The sequence below is a fragment of the Eurosta solidaginis genome, chromosome 5, assembly GCF_040869045.1.
Source record: "Eurosta solidaginis isolate ZX-2024a chromosome 5, ASM4086904v1, whole genome shotgun sequence".
Classification (NCBI taxonomy): domain Eukaryota; kingdom Metazoa; phylum Arthropoda; class Insecta; order Diptera; family Tephritidae; genus Eurosta; species Eurosta solidaginis.
In genome coordinates, this window is record NC_090323.1 from 169,080,698 (window position 1) to 169,103,451 (window position 22,754).

A 22,754-nucleotide genomic window follows, 5' to 3' on the forward strand; every position below is an offset into this window, starting at 1 on the left:
CTGATGAAGGCTGTTGACGATGGAACGGGAGGTATTTACTTTCTCGATGCTCCCGGTGGGACAGGAAAAACATTCGTAATTTCTTTGATTATGGCTACAATTCGGGCAAGATCTCAAATTGCGTTGGCTGTTGCTTCCTCTGGCATTGCTGCCACATTGTTGGAAGGCGGTCGAACTGCATATTCTGCTTTAAAACTGCCGATGAATCTACTCACGGTAGACAAGCCAACGTGCACAATGACCAAGAATTCAGCGACAGCGAAATTGATGCGAGAATGCAAAATCATCATTTGGGATGAATGCACGATGTCGCATAAACGAGCTTTTGAGGCAGTTGACCGAACGATGAAGGATTTACGAGGTGATTCGAGACAATTTGGCGGGGCTATGATATTGCTCTCCGGAGATTTTCGCCAAACGTTACCTGTCATCCCGAAATCTACTGCTGCCGATGAACTTAATGCATGCCTGAAATCGTCGTCTTTGTGGCGGCATGTCAAGAAGTTGAAATTGACGACGAACATGAGAGTTGCGTTGCAGAACGACTCATCGGCTCTTGAATTCTCGAGACAACTGCTGGCGCTTGGCAATGGCCAAATACCTGTTGATGTTTCCACTGGATTAATATCGTTCCCGGCAAATTTTTGCGAGTTCACATCGTCGAAAGAAGAACTCATCACCAAAGTGTTCCCCGGCATTGCACAAAATTATAAAAATGTCGATTGGATTAGTGAACGGGCAATACTTGCAGCGAAGAATAAGGACGTCGATAGCTTGAATTTGATTATTCAAAGTCAAATAGCTGGAGAACTGCATTCGTACAAATCCGTTGACAGCGTGCCCGACGAGGATGAAGCGACAAACTATCCAACAGAATTTTTGAACTCGCTTGATGTGCCAGGAACTCCGCCGCATAATTTAAAATTGAAAGAGGGATCGATCATAATCACGTTGCGGAATCTGAATCATCCGAAATTGTGTAACGGTACGCGGTTGTCCGTCAAGAAACTGATGAAAAATGTGATTCAAGCTACGATCATCAAGGGCAAATTCAAGGGAGAGGAAGTCCTTATCCCACGAATTCCGATTATTCCATCTGATCTTCCATTCCAATTCAAGCGGATTCAGTTTCCCCTTCGATTGGCTTTTGCGATGACAATAAATCGCAATGCCAATCGTTGGAAGTCTGTGGGATTGATCTCGAATTTCCCTGTTTTTCGCAGGGTCGGCTGTACGTTGTCTGTTCGCGTGTTGGGAAACCGTCTTCGTTGTTTGTTTTTGCGCCGGAAAACAAAACAAAAAACATTGTCCATTATATGGCTCTCTACTGATTTCAGTTCCGTTCAAATAAATAACATTTAAATTTGAACTATTTGTGTTTTATTATCCTTGAATTTTATCTGAAGGCGTTAAATTGGGGGGTGCCACACCTCTTTTCTAAATGAAAGGAAAAGGGAAAGGAAAAGGGGGAAAAAAGGGAAAGAGAAAGGGAAATGGAAAAGGGAAACGAATAGGAAGGGGAAAGAAAAAGGAAAAATAAAGAAATATTTAAAGGAGAAATGAGGGAGAAAGCGAACGGAGAGGTAAAGCTTGAGATAGGAAGCGAGGTGCGGAATTTTTTATAGGGGCTTCTAAATGACAAATCCAGGAAAAGTTTTTAAAGCACTGGAAGGAATATTACCGGGCAGGATAACATCTGCCGGGCCAGCTAGTATATATACACTTCAAAACTTACACAAAGCTCCGAACAATTAATCAAATTTTCATCAGCTTTCCAGACTTATTAAAAACTTTCAAAAAAGTTATGAGTGTGCAGTTTTGTCTGTTTGCAGTCTAACTGTAGTGTAATAATGTGCAAGTTTCAAGAGGGTGTTCGCATTTTTCCCATACACCGCATGAACAAAATATGTTTTTAGATGGAAGATATGGGCACCCCCCTCGGAGAAAAAATTTAAAAAAATGAACGGTAATTCTCAACTACTTGAAACTTGAATGAGCTTCAAGACTGCACATTCAGAAACTTTCTAAAAACTGTTAATAAAGAGTTTCGAAAATTGATTAAAATTTTATTAATTTAAATTTAAAATTTTTATAATTGAGGGGATGTGTGGAATAACGGTATAACTCAAGAATCAACCTTTTAAGAAAAGTGAAAAAAACTTAACAATGCAGGTAAAAATAAATTTATAATAATACTACTTGGTAGGATTTTAGATAGTATGATTCTTTGATAAGAAAAAGTAACAAATTTTATATATACATAATTTTATTAGAAAATGGATGATTTCTTTTTTTTTAGTTATACCGTTATTCCATAGATCGAATATCAAATAATCAAATATTTTGATTGAGATGCTTTATTAAAAAAATTGTAGATACATTAATAACCATTGCTAAATACATTATATTCTATTATTTAGATGTGCTTATAACTATTTGTTATTTCCGTTTATTTTTAGCAATTTTTTTTACTACTTTTATCATTTTTAAACTTTTTCTATTTTTAACAATGGAGTTCTCTGTCTGCTTAGTCGTTTTTGAAACCACTTCAAGTCTTTTATTTTTCAGTTCTTTCTGGTCTACGACATTGAATATATTTTCATACCATTTCGATGCTTCACTACTGCAAAATTTTATTAGAGAGTTATACCGTTTTTCCAATATCACTATTATTTTCTAAGATTAATATGGTATATGTATGTAATCGTGCTCTTTTTATTTAGTTGATTTATGGAAAATCGGTGTAACTCGACTTATACCATTATTCCACACATCCCCTCAATTATACATATCTATGTGGTTTGTGTTATAATTTGGACTATGTTATAAATGAAAAAATATTATAAATGAAAAATGAAAAAGCTCTTTCATATACAAAGTTGTTATGCACGGGGTTTGAACTCATTTTGTAAATTTGTTTATTTTTTCACAAGCTTTTGACCACAGGCGCAAACAGTAGACGCTATTACCTATTACTATCAAAAGTGACAACTAACGGCGTTTCCATCGAGAAAAAATTTATGCAATTTCATCTTAGAGTTGTATTTTCAAGCAAAGTGGTGAATTAAATAAGTTAAGTGATATTTGTTTAAACTTTATTTTGAACCGAACCGACCATTTTTTGGGTGGTTTTCGGTGCGGTTTTTGAAGTTAAGAAAAAAAAAGGTTCGGTTCGTGGTTCGGTTCAAAGCCCCAAAATAGCGTGTTGTTCGATTCATGAATCGGTTCGGTTCGAAACGGTTTTCAGCCTTGGTTTAAAGTTTGCAAAGCTCGTCATTCGTTCGATTTCAAATATTGGCATAACGGAAAATTTTCAGAGATCTTTTCTCTCGAATACTATAACGGCTATAATAATAAAGGCCTTATGAGTGTTTATACAACCTGAGGTCTCTTGGGATAATAACTATTTTTAAAATCCCGTGTCACTTATTAACTTTGAAAAAAGAAAACTCCACAAACTCGGGACTACCCTAAATAAACCTAACAGATTTAATATATATTTACCCATCAACAAATATTGGCAAATAGTAACAATAATCCAGCTCTTTGGGTTCACAAAACCATTTCACAAGTCCTGTTGTATTCTTTCCGCTTCCCTTAATTCGTTTTGCTACAGGTATGTCACCACGACGAAAGTACATCTTGAAAAGGGTCTCCTTAACAGGACGCTTTTTATATATGTGAACACTTTAAGAATATAGAAAAGTACATTGGCATAACTCCGGAATTTGTGAATTAATGTCTTACCTAGGTGGAGGTGCAACTACCGTATTCTTTTGCAGCGCTTGATAAGTGAATGCAGGGACCGTTCGCAAAGGCTTTGGGGAGAAAAAGTGTAAAATGATAAAGGGGTTTTTTAAATACAAACAATACTTACAAATTGCTTCCCCCTATAAAAAAAATTTCGACATTCTTTTCCTGTTATGTGCATGGTTTTACTTAAGGTCATCCCTTTCAAAATCAAATAAATTCCTGATTAGACCGACGGCTCTGTAACTAGATAGACCTATTATGTATTTACGCTGAAATAAAAAATGCTGAAAATTTAGGATTTAAATTTCAATTCAGTTGCTTCAAGAAATCATCAAATTTTTGTACTGACACGGGAAATCGTTGCTGTCTATGTAAAATAAAAGTTTCGTGCATGGCGGAACGATACAAGGTGGCAGCATGGCGACATACCTACAAACATAAATAAAAATTCCATGTACTTTGTTTTTGTAAATTCGATGGACAAATGTCAAATAGTACTGCGCCGGAAGTTGATGTATCAAATCAAATAAAAAAAGTTTATAATCAGCTGTCCCATGCTATGTATCGTTCCGCCATGGTTTCGTGGAGTGAATGTTTGAAAAATGAAATTACGTTTCGTTTTCTAAAATGGCCATGTGTTTTTATACTGTTTTCCTATAATTTTTTTATTTATTGGGCCGTATCAATAAATTCTTTTAGATTTCATCTCTTTTGTTCACTACCCGAAGGTTAATAAGATGTTGTGTTGTGGAAATTTGTAGTATGCTATAGTACTGGTAGCAATAGCCGTGTTTTTTTTTTACACGTAAACGTCTATACGCTTAAACTTTATATGGACAGCTAAGCGTCAAACTTTAAATACACCTCTGAAATTGCTGCGCATAAAATGTGTACTACTAAATTTCAATACGCATTATACTCAAATGTAACTGGAATATGTGTTTTTGTTTCACCCTCTACACTAATTATATGTATTCTATGTGTGTCCACAATTCATCGCAACTGATTTAGCTATATGTTATACCCTATGGCCATCAGAGGGTTGTCTCCGCTTTTCGGTACACCCTGTGGCTGCAGCTAGTTATTTAACCACTGCCGATAGATGGGTCTCCTAAGCATTATCTAAGCGAGGATAGGCGTTTTTTTTTTCACGCGCAAACGTAAACGTATACGCGTGTGTTTAATTTTCACTTAAGTTGCGGGTACCTATGGGTTACTTACTTGCCACTTTTCTTTTACTTTAATTTCAATTTAAACACTTACACCTTTTTTTTCTATAACAAATTCACAATTTTATTGAGTACTGTGTTTGAAAAATGCAAATTACAATTTTAGGATTCGCACTCAGAAAAGAATACATTAATGTGCGCGCGCTCAACGATAACTGACTAAAGCTGGAGTCATTGGTGCCGTATGTCGTATCGCTGTATCCGTATCCCTAACGTAATCAGCTGTTTATCGTTACGACGGTAAACCAAAACCCAATTGGTTGGCTACGATACGGTTACGACCTTAGCGGCACCAATAATCGATTGCATTGATTCTCATAAGATTGGTCGAATCAGCTGTTATAAGGTTACCGATACGGTTACCGATAAAGCACCAATGTCTCCAGCTTAACTCCGTTTTGCCGCTGACAGTTGAGCCTTTAGCTGGAGACATTGGTGCTTTATCGGTAACCGTATCGGTAACCTTTTAACAGCTGATTCGACCAACCTTATGAGAATCAATGCAATCGATTATTGGTGCCGCTAAGGTCGTAACCATATCGTAGCCAACCAATTGGGTTTTGGTTTACCGTCGTAACGATAAACAGCTGATTACGTTAGGGATACGGATACAGCGATACGACATACAGCACCAATGACTCCGGCTTTTGGTTTTTACCTCTTTACGTGTGTATATGTACAGATGTATACTTAAGGTACGTACATGACAAAGAAGCGGTATTCTTCCAATTTGATTTAATAGATTTTACATTAGGGCGTTCGAATTTATGATATAAAAATTTTTAGGTGAGTATGAATTTACAGGTGAGTGTGAGTTTAAGGTAAGTATATGTAATATGTATTTTACTTCATTAAATTAGTTCATTGGCTATATATACATACATGTAGGAATAGTTAATTTTTATAGAATTCAGGTAAGTATAAGCGTAGATTTACATATATAAAATTTGAAAAATATCATATTTTACAATTCAATTAAATTTTCTTCCTCCATGTCTTCAACATGGCGCCGGGCCTGCGAAGTGGACGAATGCAGGAGTTATTGAAGATGATCGAGCGTACTCTTCGCTTGGTTGACTAACTTCCTCGGATGACGTTGGTTTGCGCTGCGGCTCTGTAAGCGCGCCGCTGGTCGTTCAATTGCACGCTGCCTGGTTCTTCCACGTCGATCATCACGCCTATGGCGTATGGGTGGTGGAGGTGTCGGACGTCGATTACGTGTTGCTGTTGCAATATTAGGCCGGTGCTACAGCGTGTGATGAGCTCTGCCACAGTGGCGGCAGCTGCCGGTGGAAGTGCACGCCCCTGTGGTGTGAGATGTGGCCAAGCAGTTTATGCAGTAGCGATGGACGCGTGCAGACTCATATCGCTCTGCTGGAGTCATGGCCAAAAACGCATGGCAATGGCGCAAAGAGTGGGGGCGGCAACACCGCCTGCATTTTCCGCGCTCCATTATGAGCTCTGAGGGGACATTTGAGAGAAAAGAAAAAAGAAAACGAAAACAGAGGAATTAGCTGTGATATTAAAAGAGAAGGGTGGCAAGGTGATTTGGAGGGATAGGGCACAGGACGCGTGTGAGAGGGGGTCTATGACATGGGTAATAAACATATCTTTGTAATGTTGCACGTAATTGTGCCGTTCTGGGTGTGAATGTCGACGACGCGAACATTCTCGTCAGGTCCTACGTGTAGGTTTGAAATTCGACCTAGTCGCCATTCGTTGGGAGGCAGAAGGTCGTCTTTGATGACGACTAGGTCCCCTACCTTGACGTTGGGTTCTCGGGCCTTCCATTTTTGACGCTTATGCAATTCCTTAAAAACTTTCATTTTTCCAGCGATTGCTGAACTGATGGTGAAGGACTTTCAGTTTTTACCATCGGTGGAGGAGGCTAAGATTGTCGGGATTGGGTTCTGGGAGAGACATCAGGGGGGCTCCCCGCAAAAAGTGACCTGGGGTTAAGACGAGTAAATCATGGGGTCTTCGGACATTGGAGAGAGCGGTCTAGAATTGAGGACCGCTTCAATTCGAACTAGAAGTGTCGAGAACTCTTCAAACGAGAATTTATGGTTTCCGGCAATTTTGTGGAAGTGTATTTTGAAGCTCTTCACTGCTGCTTCGCAGATACCGCCCATGTGAGGAGCGTAAGGGGGGATGAACTGCCAAGGGAGGCCATGCAGAGCGTATTTTTCGGCTATGTCTGAGGCGGCTTCACTTAGAAAAGCCGATAGTTCTTTCTGAATTGCTCGTTGAGCCCCGACGAACGTTTTTCCATTATCTGACACCATCTTATGAGGCAGGCCACGGCGACCGGCAAAGCGAGCAAAAGCGGCTCTAAATGCTTCCGTTGTTAGGTCCGAACAGGCTTCTAGGTGAATAGCCTTGGTATAGAAGCAGATAAACACACAGACGTAAGCCTTTGTGTGGGATTTCCGCGTGAGAAACCGAGCTTGTCGGGTCGATTGGGAGTCCTTTTTCCTTATGAATGAAGCGGTAGACGAAGGACATTACGCGCAGCGCACGAGCATAGGAGGAGAAGCGTTCCAACAAATCGATGCTTTCAGTGGTGTGAAGAGTGACGATTGGTTTCTGTTCTAGGGGGGGTGTCGGTTTAGGCGTGGTGTCTGGCCAGAACTGAGAGGGTTTGGCTAACCATTCGGGTCCGTTCCACCAGAGTGGGCAGTCGACTAAGTCTTGGGGCCGAAATCCTCGAGTTCCTAGATCAGCTGGGTTGTCCTTGCTGGCTACATGTTTCCAAGTCGCGTTGTTTACGTTTTTGATGATCTGAGAGGTGCGGTTTGCAACGTAGGTTTTTCACATATGGGGTGGCTTTTCTAGCCATGCTAACACTATTGAAGAATCCGTCCATAATGTTAGCTCGTGAGGTGGTAGTTTTAGCTGAAGTTGAAATTGTTTTATTAATTTAGAGAGAAGAACTGCTCCGCAAAGTTCCAGTCGAGGGAGACTGACCGTTTGTAAGGGAGCGACTTTACTTTTCGCCACAAGCAGGTGACAAGCGTAGACGTTTGGAGATTGCTGTGTTCTTATGTATACACAGGCGCAGAAGGCTTTTTCAGAGGCGTCTGAGAAACCGTGTAATTGAGTGGGTATGTCGGGGGAGAGTTGAGCCCAACGGGGAATTTTTATGTCGCTTATTGCCGTGAGGTTTTCGTGAAAAGCCGTCCATTTTTGAAGAGCGCCGGCTTTTACTTCTTCATCCCAGTCAGTTCCCTCCATCCATAGTTGCTGCAGTAGGATTTTTGCTGTGATCATAATTGGCGATAGCCATCCTGCCGGGCCGAAAACTTTCGCTACCGCCGACAGAATTTGCTTTTTCGTTCGCGAATTATTCGACGGACTGGGGTCGTAGGAGTACGTGAAGGAATCTGTAAGGGCATTCCATCTTATTCCAAGCGTTTTGGTGGAGCTGGAGTCCTGGAATTTGAGGAAATCTATGTCCAAGAGATCTGAGTGGGATATGCCTTCGAGTAGTTTTGGGTGGTTGGCCGTTATTTTTCTGAGATTTGAGCGCTTCGATGACTTGGGTCATGGAGTCGAGTGTGGACTGTATTTCATATCCGCCGGTGAGTATGTCATCTACATATGTTTCATGCAGAAGTACATTGTTGGCTAGCGGGTATTCTTCTTTGGTGTCTTCTGCTAATTGGCGGAGTGTTCTAATCGCGAGGTAGGGTGAGCAATTGACACCAAAGGTGACTGTTTTTAACTTGAAATCTTCAAGCTTGGAGTTAGAAGATCTACGAAAGAGGATTCGTTGATAATCTTGATCTTCTGGGTAGACGATAATTTGGCGGTACATTTTTTCTATGTCACCGCTGAAAACAAATTTATAGAGGCGCCACTGTAGGATTATCAGCATTAAGTCATTTTGAAGTGTGGGGCCGGTGTGTATTATGTCATTCAATGAGTTTCCGTAGTGAGTTGGTTTGGAGACATTGAAGACTACTCGTACCTTTGTGGTTTTACTATCGGGTTTTATAACGGCGTGGTGAGGCAAATAGAAGGAGAAGTATTTACCTTTGTTAATAACTTCACGAGGTGAAGTTGGCTCCATGTGGTCCAGAGTTAAGTATTCTTCTAATACTTCAGAGTACTTTTCTCTTAACTCTGGTTTTTTCTCTAGGGTTCTTTCTACGCTGATGTATTGCTGCTGGGCTGCGGGTCGAGAGTGGCCGAGAGCTATAGTTTCGGGAAAGCCTTGTTTGAAGGGGAGTTTGACCATGTATCTACCGTCTCCTTTCCGAACGGTGGTTTTTTTGTACAGCTCTTCGCAAAATGTATCATCGTCTGTTATGGATGAGGAAGTTGGAACCTCTTCTTGTTCCCAGAATCTTTTGAGCAGTTCATTTAGAGAGTTGTCTGGATTATCAATTACGTGGGTGGAGAATGCCGAAATTTGTTGGTTAACCGGACCACTTAGTATCCATCCAAATATTGTTTGTTGTGCGATAAGAGTTCCTGCCACGTTAGTTTCCAGGCCATTTAGCAGAATTTGAGGGATTACATCGCTACCAAGCACCATGTCAATTCTTGCTGGGGAGAAGCAATTGGGGTCTGCCAGAGATAGTGAAGAGAACTTCTGGAAGTCCACGTTTTTGGCTTTGAATAATGGCAAGAAGTGAGTTAATTGTTGCAGAATTATCGCATGAGTTGGGATTTGAGTTGCTAAGTCATCTGAGCAAATAGTCATCAGACAAGTCTTATTTGAATTCTGCACTACGCGTCCGCCCATCCCTGATATTTGGTAACTGCTTTTTTTGTGTGGGTAGACCTAGTAGCTTTTGTATACGCGAGGACACAAAAGTTTTTTCGGAACCTTGGTCTATTAGTGCGCGGAGTTTGAATATTTCTCCTCGGTGGAGAATGGGAACCATCGCGGTTGGCAGTAAGGTTTTTTCCTTGCTGCTAGCGAAGTGAGAGTGAACATTATTCTCATTTTGAGAGGTTGAGGAGGCTTCATTTTGTGCTGCCTTAGTTTGGAGCTTCGCGGCTTGTGCGGAGGTAGAGGGGGCCTCGTTGATGTTTAACTCTTGAGGTTTAACCCTTGTTTGGTTATTACGTGACGAGGGACGATGATTGTTGGAGTTGACCGATGGAGTGGTCTGATAGTGGAGGAGAGAGCGGTGTCTCTTTTGGCAATATACACATTTGAAGTTGCTCTTGCACTCGGACTCCAGATGAGAAAATGCTAAGCAGTTTTTGCAATAATGATTTTGTTTAACAAAATTGTTCCGCTCCGCGACACTGAGTTGTTTAAATTTTATGCAATTCATCATAGAATGATTCGAATTGCACAATTTACAGGATGCCTGTCGAGCCGATTCGCTATGATATGAGTGGGACTTATTTTTGAAGTTATTCGACTGATTTTGGGGTGTCGAAGCTCGGTTGTTGAAGCTCGCATTTGAGTGGCGAGGTTTGCTTGGCCGATACGTACCGAGCCGTTCAACGACTTCATGCACTTGGCTCAGCGCTTCTGAGTCCAAGTGTATGTACGTATATTTGTATGTTACAGTTATGGAGTTGAGCGAAATTGCTATGCTAATGGTGGTGAGGTTATGCACTTGTCTCAGCGCTTCTGAGCACAAATGAATATATGTAATATATATGTGTATACAGCTTATGTAGTTTAACGGAGGTAAAATTATGCACTTGTCGCAGCGCTTCTGAGTACAAGAAAAAATATGTAAGTAAATGATTTTTTTTTTTCTTTTGAAGCTAACGAGGCAAGAGTGTTATTAGGCGAATATTATTGAACCGAATTTAAGTCTTTGGTAAATGCCTGCATACATATGTAAGTATGCAAAAATTTTGGCTGTTGTTGGGCTAGCTGATGTGAAAAACCAACGGAGAATATGTGTACGGGTGAGTTAATAATTTTTCGAGGTAAATAAGGGGCTTTTAATCGTTTCTTTTCAGGGGCATTCAAGCGAAGGCAAACGGGGTATATACGTGGTTTATATATGTATATACATATATATGTAAGTATTTGAAACTGTGTGATTTATATATCTTAGCGGATTATAGAGATTTTTTTGTTTTTTTTTTTTTTTTTGAGTTTATGTTTTATATAGCAAATATGAGAACATGAGAGGTTTCTCGAGAAATGCTTTGGAGGTCCGCTAGGTTATATAAATCTGTGTATATGTCGTAGGAAAATTTTTTTTCTGCACTTACTTTTTGCCTGGGATACCTTCTATTTACCGTACGCTGCTGTTCCGAGATTTTCCTGGTGTTGGTAATGGGGAAATGCTGCTAGTGCTGTTAACCGGATCTGCTGCTGGTGCTGGTGTCGGATCCGCTGCTTGTGTGGATAGCGGGTTATTCTGTCTGTGCTGGTAACTTTTCCTGCTCCTTGTGGACTGTACCTTCCGCTCGGCTGTTCGATTATTAAAATTTTTTTTTTTTTTAATTGTCTGATTTTTATTTTATTGTTTCAGGTTCGGTACCCTCCTTTGATTGTCACTTTTAAAATTTCCGATTTTTGTGTTGGGCTCACTAACCTCTTTTGAACGCACTGAGCACGCTAATCTTATTTATTTTCAGCTCTTTTAAAGAATTTTGCAATTTTTTGATTTTTTTTTTGGTTTTTATATCAACTCACTTTAAACGTATTAATGTTGTGCGAGTTTTTACTGAGCACCTTACCCTTACTTTCTTTGTATTTTCAGGTTTTCACGAGCACCCTATTTTTATTTTCTGGTTTTTTATGAGCACCTTATTTTTATGTTTTCAGGTTTTCACAAGCCCATTTATTTCTCTATATTCTTTGTATTTCTCAGGCTTTTTGGGAGCACCTTATTAAAATATTTTCTTTATATTTTCAGGTTTTTACCGTGCACCTTATTTTTTATTTTCAGGTTGTACGAGTACCTTATTAAAAATATTTTCCTTTTATTTTCAGGTTTTACGAGCACCTTATTAAAAATATTTCCTTTTATTTTCAGGTTTTACGAGCACCAAAATATTTTCCTCTTTATTTTCAGGTTTTCACAGTCCCCCTTATTTTTCTTTCAGGTTTTTTTGAAGATCGCACTTCAGATATTTTTCGTAGCAACTTGTTGTTTAATATTAGGGGGACTCATGATAGCATATAAACTTATAAGGTGTAAAATTATATCCATTTACACACGCGGTTATATGAACGCACCTAGTAATACTCTTGATAAACTTGATTGTTTTTCAGCTGTATTATTGCCAAAAAAAATTTTTTGATTGTTATACAAATTAAAAAATACCAAGATTAAGTGAAAAATCAAAACTAAAACGCCTTTACTTGCTGATGTTGGAGATTTCTGATGAAAATGCCGGCGGTAATGTCTGCAAGGTTGCATTCCTTTGAGTTTACCGCGTTTACACAATGAAATGTGCGCGTAAATTTATACAAATTGTGTAAATGATTTTTCATACAAAATTTGACAGCTCGTGCGTAAACTAGATAAATTTATACGTTTACACACTTTATAAGGCATTTATACGGTTACATGAGTCCCCCTATTAAATTTGCTTTTGTTTTTTCGGATTTTTCGACACCGCTTTTTTCAGTTTTATATTCTTCAGCACTTTAGTTTTTTGGCACTTTTCGCTTATTTTCAGCTTTTTTCTTTTAAAAATGTTCCCTTAGAGCAAACTATAGCCTTTTCTAGTGCTTCGTTTTTTTTTTTTTTTTTTGGTTTAAATTTATATTTCCACTTTGGCTGGCGAGACGACCATGTTTAAGTTTCACTTAAGTTGCGGGTACCTATGGTTTACTTACTCACTTTTCTTTTACTTTAATTTCAATTTAAACACTTACACTTTTTTTTCTATAACAAATTCACAATTTTATTGAGTACTGTGTTTGAAAAATGCAAATTACAATTTTAGGATTCGCACTCAGAAAAGAATACATTAATGTGCGCGCGCTCAACGATAACTGACTAACTCCGTTTTGCCGCTGACAGTTGAGCTGGTATAACGAAGCCATCGAATATCGTGCCATACAAATTTTTCGCCATCCTCATTGAAACGTTTCCAAGAAAGTTTTGATTTGGATAAGTCCGAAAAGTTAAAAAAATCATTTGGCTGCATTTCAATAGTTTGCAATTTGGGTCCAATAGTATTTATGAATTGGTACCAATCTCTTGGGGTCTCAATTTCGACATTTGTTATACCTTTCATGAAAATGAAATGGTATATTAATTTCGTCACGAAACCCAAAATTGTAAGTCCTTAAAGGAAAATAGATGGGCCCGCCATTAAGTATACCGAAATAATCAGAATGAAGAGCTGAGTTGATTTAGCCATGTCCGTCTGTCCGTCTGTCCGTCTGTTTGTATGCAAACTAGTCCCTCAATTTTTGAGATATCTTGATAAAATTTGGTGAGCAGGTGTATTTGTGTGTCCGATTAGACATTTGTCGGAACCGGCCGGATCGGACCACTATAGCATATATCCTCCATACAACCGATTTTTCAGAAAAAAGAGGATTTTTGTAATATCTTACTCAATTTAACAGATTGAAGCTTCAAACTTCACCATATACTTTCGTATATTGCACATATTGTTGCCTGAAATAATTGATGAGATCGGTCGTATATATAGTATATATCCCCCACAACCGATTGTTCAGATAAGAAACTTTTCGTAATTACTGCCCTATTTTAATAGCTAGAGGCTTCAAATTTCAACGAATGCTTACGTATATAGCATATATTGTTGTCTGAAAAAATCATACAGATCGGTGGTATATACCACCATATATATACTATATATATATAGTACTAGCCTTTACCCGCGGCCCCGTCCGCAAGGAGAAATTGAAATATATGGGCTATTCGCGTTAGCTTGCTTATCAAGTTATCTGTTTAAAATTTTGTTTTCTGTCTAATGCATCTTATTTTTGTAATTGAGTAAAAAAAGGAATTAAATGAGCTGATAACCTGATAGGATCCCAAATGATCCCGAAATTATCCAGAAAAAGCTACGAAATGACCCCCACGCTATCGCGGACGGATACGGAAAACCGTTCAGAAATGCCCCGGAAGGGTCTCCAAAAGTTCCCGGAATAGTCCCAAAAAACCCGAAATGACAACGACACGATTCTAGACTTATCCAGAGAATCACACAGAAATGATCCCTGAAGGTGTTATAAAATAATCCCGAAAAGGTTCCGAAATGACCCTGACGGGCTACCGGACGGATCTCAAAAGCCATCCAGAAAATATCCAGGAAGGGTCCCTAAATTATCCCGACATACTCCAGAAAAAGTTCCGAAGATCCACGACGGATCGCGAAAATCATACAGAAATGATTCCGGAAGGATCCGAAAATGGATCCGAAATAGCCCGGAAATGACCCAGATGGGATCCCGCACAGATCCAGAAATGATCCCGGAAGGGTCCAAAAACTATCCCGGAAGAGTAACAAAAAATCCCGAAATGGCTCCTACGGCATCCCGGACGAATCCAGAAATGATCTCGGAAGGGTCCCCAAATGACCCCAAAATGGTCCCGAAATGACCCTGATGGATCAGGCAAACCATCAAGAAATTATGCCGGAAGGGTCCCCAAATGATCCCGAAATAATACAGAAAAAGTCACGAAACGACCCCTAGAGGATCCCCAAATGATCGCGTATTAGTCCCGAAAAGGTCCCGAAATAACCCCGACGGGATCCCGGACAAATCCCGAAAACCATCCAGAAATGATGCCGGAAGGGATCCCAAATGATTCCGAAAGAGTCCCGCAATGAAGGGGTCCTGGACAGATCCCGTAAACCATCCAGAAATGATCCTGATATAGTCCCGAAGAAGTCCCGAAATGACCCTGACGGGATCTCGAACGCATCCCTAATTAACCCTGACGGGATCCCGGACAGATCCCAAAAACCATCCAGAAATGATTCCGGAAGGGACCCCAAATTATCCCGAAAAAGTCCCGTAATGATTCCGACGGGATCCTGAACGGATACCGAAAACCATCCATAAGTGATGCCGAAATGGTTCTCAAATGATCACCTAATAGTCCCAAAATTACCCTGACAGCATCCCGGACTGATCCCGAAATCCACCCAGAAATGATCTTGGGAAGGTCCCAAAATGATCCCGAAATAGTCTCGGAAAAGTCCAGAGATTACCCTGACGAAATCCCGGACGAATCCTGAAAACACATCTTAAATGATGCCGAAAAAGTCCCGAAATGACCCTGACGGGACCCCGAAAACTATCCATAAATGATGCCGGAAAGGTCCTCAAATGATCTCCTAATAGTTCCGAAAAGACCCTGACAGGATCCCTAACGGATCCAGACAACTATCTAGAAATGATACCGAAAGGGCCCGAAAATGATCCCGTATTAGTCGAGAAAAAGTCCTGAAATGACCCCGACGGGATGCCGGAAGAATCCCAAAAAACATCCAGAAATGATGCCGGAAGGGACCCCAAATGATCCGGAAAAAGTCCCGCAAATTATTCCGACGGGATCCTGAACGGATACCGAAAACCATCCAGAAGTGATGCCGGAAAGGTCCTCAAATGATCACCTAATAGTCCCAAAATGACCCTGACGGCATCCCGGACAGATCCCGAAATCCATCCATAAACGATCTTGGGAAGGTCCCAAAATGATACCGAAATAGTTTCGGAAAAGTCCATAAATTACCCTAACGGGTTCCCGGACGAATCCTGAAAGCCATCCTTAAATGATCCGGAAAAAGTCCCGAAATGACCCTGACGGGATCCCGAAAGGATTCCGAAAACTATCCAGAATGATACCGGAAAGGTACTCAAATGATCCCCTAATTGTCCCGAAATGACCGTGGACGGGATCCCGAACGGATCCCGACAACTATCCAGAAATGATGCCGAAAGGGTCCGCAAATGATCCCGTATTAGTCGCGAAAAAGTCCCGAAATGACCCCGACGGGATCCCGGACGAATCCCAAAAACCATCCAGAAATGATGCCGGTAGGTATCCCAAATGATCCCGAAATAGTCCCGAAATAACCTCGTCGGCATCCCGGACGGATCCAGAAAATTATCCAGAAATGATGCCGGAAAGGTCCCCAGATGATCCCCTAATAGTCCCGAAATTACCCTGATGGGATCCCGAACGAATCCCGAAAACCATCCAGAAATGATGCCGAAAGGGTTCCCAAATGATCCCGTATTAGTGGCGAAAAAGTCCCAAAATGACCCCGACGGGATCCCGGACGAATCCCAAAAACCATCCAGAAATGATGCCGGTAGGTATCCCAAATGATCCCGAAATAGTCCCGAAATAACCTCGTCGGCATCCCGGACGAATCCAGAAAATTATCCAGAAATGATGCCGGAAAGGTCCCCAGATGATCCCCTAATAGTCCGAAATTACCCTGATGGGATCCCGAAAACCATCCAGAAATGATGCCGCAAGGGTTCCCAAATGATCTCGTATTAGTCGCGAAAAAGTCCCGAAATGACCCCGACGGGATCCCGGACGAATCCCAAAAACCATCCAGAAATGATGCCGGTAGGTATCCCAAATGATCCCGAGATAGTCCCGAAATAACCTCGTCGGCATCCCGGACGAATCCAGAAAATTATACAGAAATGATGCCGGAAAGGTCCCCAGATGATCCCCTAATAGTCCCGAAATTACCCTGATGGGATCCCGAAAACCATCCAGAAATGATGCCGAAAGGGTTCCCGTATTAGTGGCGAAAAAGTCCCGAAATGACCCCGACCGGATCCCGGACGGATCCGAAAACCATCCAGAAATGATGCCGGAAGAGCCCCCAAATGATCCAGAAAAAGTCCCCAAATTACCCCGACGAGATCCCGGACGGATCCTGAAAACCATCCAGAAATGATGCTGAAAGGGTCCCCAAATGATCCCGTATTAGTCGCGAAAAGTCCCGAAATGACCCCGACGAGATCCCGGACGGATCCCGAAAACCATCCAGAAATGATGCCGAAGAGCCCCAAATGATCCCGAAAAAGTCCCCAAATGACCCCGACGGGATCCCGGACGGATCCCGAAAACCATCCAGAAATGATGCCGGAAGAGCCCCCAAATGATCCCGAAAAAGTCCCCAAATGACCCCGACGAGATCCCGGACGGATCCCGAAAACCATCCAGAAATGATGCCGGAAGTGCCCCCAAATGATCCCGAAAAAGTCCCCAAATTACGCCGACGAGATCCCGGACGGATCCTGAAAACCATCCAGAAATGATGCCGAAAGGGTCCCCAAATGATCCCGTATTATTCGCGAAAGTCCCGAAATTACCCCGACGGGATCCCGGACGGATCCCGAAAACCATCCAGAAATGATGCCGGAAGAGCCCCCAAATGACCCTGACGAGATCCCGGACGGATCCCGAAAACCATCCAGAAATTATGCTGGAAGAGCCACCAAATGATACCGAAAAAGTCCCCAAATGACCCCGACGAGATCCCGGACGGATCCCGAAAACCATCCAGAAATGATGCCGAAAGGGTTCCCAAATGATCCCGTATTAGTCGCGAAAAAGTCCCGAAATGACCCCGACGGGATCCCGGACGGATCCCGAAAACCATCCACAAATGATGCCGGAAGAGCACCCAAATGATCCCGAAAAAGCCCCCAAATGACCCCGACGAGATCCCGGACGGAGGATCCCGAAAACCATCCAGAAATGATGCCGGAAGAGCCCCCCAAATGATCCCGAAAAAGTCCCCAAATTACCCCGACGAGATCCCGGACGGATCCTGAAAACCATCCAGAAATGATGCCGAAAGGGTCCCCAAATGATCCCGTATTAGTCGCGAAAAGTCCCGAAATGACCCCGGCGGGATGCCGGACGAATCCCGAAAACCATCCAGAAATGATGCCGGAAGAGCCCCCAAATGATCCCGTAAAAGTCCCCAAATGACCCCGACGAGATCCCGGACGTATCCCGGACGGATCCCGAAAACCATCCAGAAATGATGCCGGAAGAGCCCCCAAATGATCCCGAAAAAGTCCCCAAATGACCCCGACGAGATCCCGGACGGATCCCGAAAACCATCCAGAAATAATGCCGGAAGAGCCCCCAAATGATCCCGCAAAAGTCCCCAAATTACTCCGCCAAGATCCCGGACGGATCCCGAAAACCATCCAGAAATGATGCCGGAAGAGCCCCCAAATGATCCCGAGAAAGTCCCCAAATGACCCTTACGAGATCCCGGACGGATCCCGAAAACCATCCAGAAATGATGCCGGAAGAGCCCCCAAATGATCCCGAAAAAGTCCCCAAATTACCCCGACGAGATCCCGGACGGATCCCGAAAACATACAGAAATGATGCCGGAAGGGTCCCCAAATGATCGCGAAATAGTCCCAAAATGATTCCGGAATAGTCCCGAAAAAGTTCCGAAATTACCCCGACGGGATCCCGAAAACTATACAGAAATTATCCCGGAAGGGTTCCAAAATGATCCCGAAATAGTCCCGAAAAAGTCCCGAAATTACACCGGCGGGATCCCGGACCGATCCCGAAAACCATCCAGAAAGGATCCCGGAAGGGTCTCGTCTAATTATAAAACCATGTTAATAAGGCAGCAGGCGCAGGAGCGAATGAAAAGTTACATAGAAACATACAGGTAAAGCTAATAAAAGCGTGCTAATAAAAACAATTGATGGAGGGCGGATGGCGGGAGTAAAAGGAGAGGACCACTGATCGTTCCTCCAAAATTGTCTAGATCTCGATCTGTATGTGCCAGATACCAAAAACTATTGATTTAGGAGAAAATTTATATTGATTTATAACAATTTATAGATTTTACACCAGAGTGGGCGATAAAAGGGGGGGGGGCGGAGGGTGTCACTGCTTACTTTGTAAGCCCTCGACTTATTTGACCCCTTGAGTCTGTGATATTGGTGAAGGCCAGTATACGTAAAGTTATAATGTGTAAAAATTATTAAAAAGTAATTGCTCGAAGAGGTCGTGGGACCCCCACCCCTCTTTCCATGTTCGACAAAAATTTCGCTAGTAGACAACTGTCTGTGTCCCAAATTTCATCAAAATCCGTGCAGCAATTCTGGCGTGATTCAATCGCAAAGACGGAAAAATATAATGATTAAATTATAACCGTTCCTAGGGGGGCGTGGACCACGCCCCTTTTCAAAAATATATAGCTAGTAGATCCTTATAGACTATTGGCTATATGTGTGCAAAATTTCATCCAAATCGGTCCAGCCGTTCTTGCGTGATTGAGTCACAAAGACAAACGTCTGGACAAACAAACATTCAAACATCCAAACATCCAAACTTTCCCATTTATAATATACATTAGATATATATATATATATTCGCAATTTTAGCCCCATTTTAACAGCCAGAAGCTTCAAATTTCACCAAACGCTTACGTATATAGCACATATTGTTGTCTGAAAAAATCATAGAGATCGGTTGTATATATAGTATATATCTCATACAACCGATTGTTCAGATAAGAAACTTTTCGCAATTTCTACCCCATTTTAACAGCTATAAGCTTCAAATTTCACCGATTGCTTACGTATATAGTATATATTGTTGTGTCAAAAAATCATAGAGATCGGTGATATATATAATATATATATGATGGTATATATAGTATATATTTTTTTTTTTTGCGATTTCGGCCCCATTTTAACAGCTAGAAGCTTCAAATTTCACCAAATGCTTACGTGTATAGCATATATTGATGTCTGAAAAAATCATTGAGATCGGTGGTATATATATTATATACTTCATACAAACTGTAATTTTTGCCCCTTTTTTACGGATAGAAGCTTCAAAATTCATCAAGTTTCATAAAATAGTTACGTTTACTTCATATATTTTTGTAATACGTGATTCGTAGTCGTAGTTTTTACATGCAGACCACAAAAAACGTGAAGCTTTGCATCCTCACACAAAGTACCTACCTATTAGTAAGTTTATTTATTATTTCCAAAAATACTGGAATACAGACATATAAGGGCATATTTATAGTAATTTTAAGTTAGTTGGAGCACTTTTGACAGATAGCACATATAAAATTGTGTCAAAAAGCTTTAACTAACTTAAAATCATATTCTTTTTCAACTATAACTATGCCCCATAGTTTCTAGAACTACAATTAAAAATTTGTATCAATATTAAGGATCCATTTTATTCAATTCAGTTAAAAATTCACATGTATATATTTTTATTATAAATACATAAAAATATTATTTCAAAAATCTTCTTGTCACACTCCGTCAAATCGGGGTGGGTATTAAGCTGCTCCACACTTGTGGGAATGCTGTCATAAAATGAGTGAAATTCTGGTTTTATAAACTGCTTCAGGTCCATAAGATCTTTCTTTTTTTCTTTAGAAATGCATGGTAAGTTCTTTATATTTTGTATTTCTCCAAATCCTTTTATAGAACACCCTCTTTTGCCCACCTTTAAGATTTTAAATGGTTCTTCATTATCTAATGAAGTTTTGTATTGGACTATGTTGGACATCTTGGTATAACGAAGCCATCGAATATCGTGCCATACAAATTTTTCGCCATCCTCATTGAAACGTTTCCAAGAAAGTTTTGATTTGGATAAGTCCGAAAAGTTATAAAAATCATTTGGCTGCATTTCAATAGTTTGCAATTTGGGTCCAATAGTATTTATGAATTAGTACCAATCTCTTGGGTCTCAATTTCGACATTTGTTATACCTTTCATGAAAATGAAATGGTATATTAATTTCGTCACGAAACCCAAAATTGTAAGTCCTTAAAGGAAAATAGATGGGCCCGCCATTAAGTATACCGAAATAATCAGAATGAAGAGCTGAGTTGATTTAGCCATGTCCGTCTGTCCGTCTGTCCGTCTGTTTGTATGCAAACTAGTCCCTCAATTTTTGAGATATCTTGATAAAATTTGTTGAGCAGGTGTATTTGGGTGTCCGATTAGACATTTGTCGGAACCGGCCGGATCGGACCACTATAGCATATATCCTCCATACAACCGATTTTTCAGAAAAAAGAGGATTTTTGTAATATCTTACTCAATTTAACAGATTGAAGCTTCAAACTTCACCATATACTTTCGTATATTGCACATATTGTTGCCTGAAATAATTGATGAGATCGGTCGTATATATAGTATATATCCCCCCACAACCGATTGTTCAGATAAGAAACTTTTCGTAATTACTGCCCTATTTTAATAGCTAGAGGCTTCAAATTTCAACGAATGCTTACGTATATAGCATATATTGTTGTCTGAAAAAATCATACAGATCGGTGGTATATATAGTATATATATGGTGGTATATATAGTATATATATATAGTATATATATATATTTTCGCAATTTTAGCCCCATTTTAACAGCTAGAAGCTTCAAATTTCACCAAACGCTTACGTATATGGCATATATTGTTGTCAGAAAAAATCATAGAGATCGGTTGTATATATAGTATATATCTCATACAACCGATTGTTCAGATAAGAAACTTTTCGCAATTTCTACCCCATTTTAACAGCTATAAGCTTCAAATTTCACCGATTGCTTACGTATATAGTATATATTGTTGTGTCAAAAAATCATAGAGATCGGTGATATATATAATATATATATGATGGTATATATAGTATATATATTTTTTTTTTGCGATTTCGGCCCCATTTTAACAGCTAGAAGCTTCAAATTTCACCAAATGCTTACGTGTATAGCGTATATTGATGTCTGAAAAAATCATTGAGATCGGGTGTTTCATAGTATATATCTCATACAACCGATTGTTCAGATAAGAAACTTTGCGCAATTTCTGCCCCGTTTTAACAGCTAGAAGCTTCAAATTTCACCAAATGCTTACGTATATAGCATATATTGTTGTCTGAAAAAATCATAGAGATCGGTGGTATATATATTATATACTTCATACAAACTGTCATTTTTGTCCCTTTTTTACGGATAGAAGCTTCAAAATTCATCAAGTTTCATAAAATAGTTACGTTTACTTCATATATTTTTGAAATACGTGATTCGTAGTCGTAGTTTTTACATGCAGACCACAAAAAACGTGAAGCTTTGCATCCTCACACAAAGTACCTACCTATTTTTTATTTTATATTTATCTTAAAAATCGTTTAGATATGTTCAAATTTCACCAAATGTTTACGTGTATAGCATATATTGTTGTCTGAAAAAATCATAGAGACCGGTGGTATATATAATCTCATACAACCGATTGTTCAGATAAGAAACTTTGTGCAATTTCTTCCCCATTTTAACAGCTAGAAGCTTTCAAAAAATCATTGAGATCGGTGGTATATATAGTATATATCTCATACAACCGATTGTTCAGATAAGAAACTTTGCGCAATTTCTGCCCCGTTTTAACAGCTAGAAGCTTCAAATTCCACCAAATGCTAACGTGTATAGTATATATTGTTGTCTGAAAAAATCATTGAGATCGGTGGTATATATAGTATATAGCTCATACAACCGATTGTTCAGATAAGAAACTTTGCGCAATTTCTTCCCCATTTTAACAGCTAGAAGCTTCAAATTTCACCAAATGCTTACGTGTATAGTATATATTGTTGTCTGAAAAAATCATTGAGATCGGTGGTATATATAGTATATATCTCATACAACCGATTGTTCAGATAAGAAACTTTGCGCAATTTCTGCCTCGTTTTAACAGCTAGAAGCTTCAAATTTCACCAAATGCTTACGTATATAGCATATATTGTTGTCTGAAAAAATCATAGAGATCGGTGGTACATATATTATATACCCCATATAAACTGTATTTTTTG

The 22,754-nt window shown here is 40.1% G+C and overlaps 1 protein-coding gene across 12 annotated transcripts in view; it reads right to left on the reverse strand.

Annotated features, from left to right (window-relative positions):
* Nucleotides 1-22,754, reverse strand: part of LOC137233699 (parkin coregulated gene protein) — a 69,620-nt gene that overhangs the window by 10,522 nt on the left and 36,344 nt on the right. For 6 of the 12 annotated variants that reach the window (XM_067756970.1, XM_067756968.1, XM_067756965.1 and 3 more), the window contains 3 exons: nt 3,878-4,022; nt 3,748-3,818; nt 3,505-3,687 (listed from right to left, as the gene is read on the reverse strand). In XM_067756970.1, coding sequence (XP_067613071.1) covers nt 3,505-3,687; nt 3,748-3,818; nt 3,878-3,949 — 326 coding nt within the window. In that variant the 5' untranslated portion in view covers nt 3,950-4,022. The remainder of the gene's footprint in view (nt 1-3,504; nt 3,688-3,747; nt 3,819-3,877; nt 4,023-22,754) is intronic. The other 6 variants (XM_067756974.1, XM_067756973.1, XM_067756966.1 and 3 more) reach the window with 3 other exon arrangements.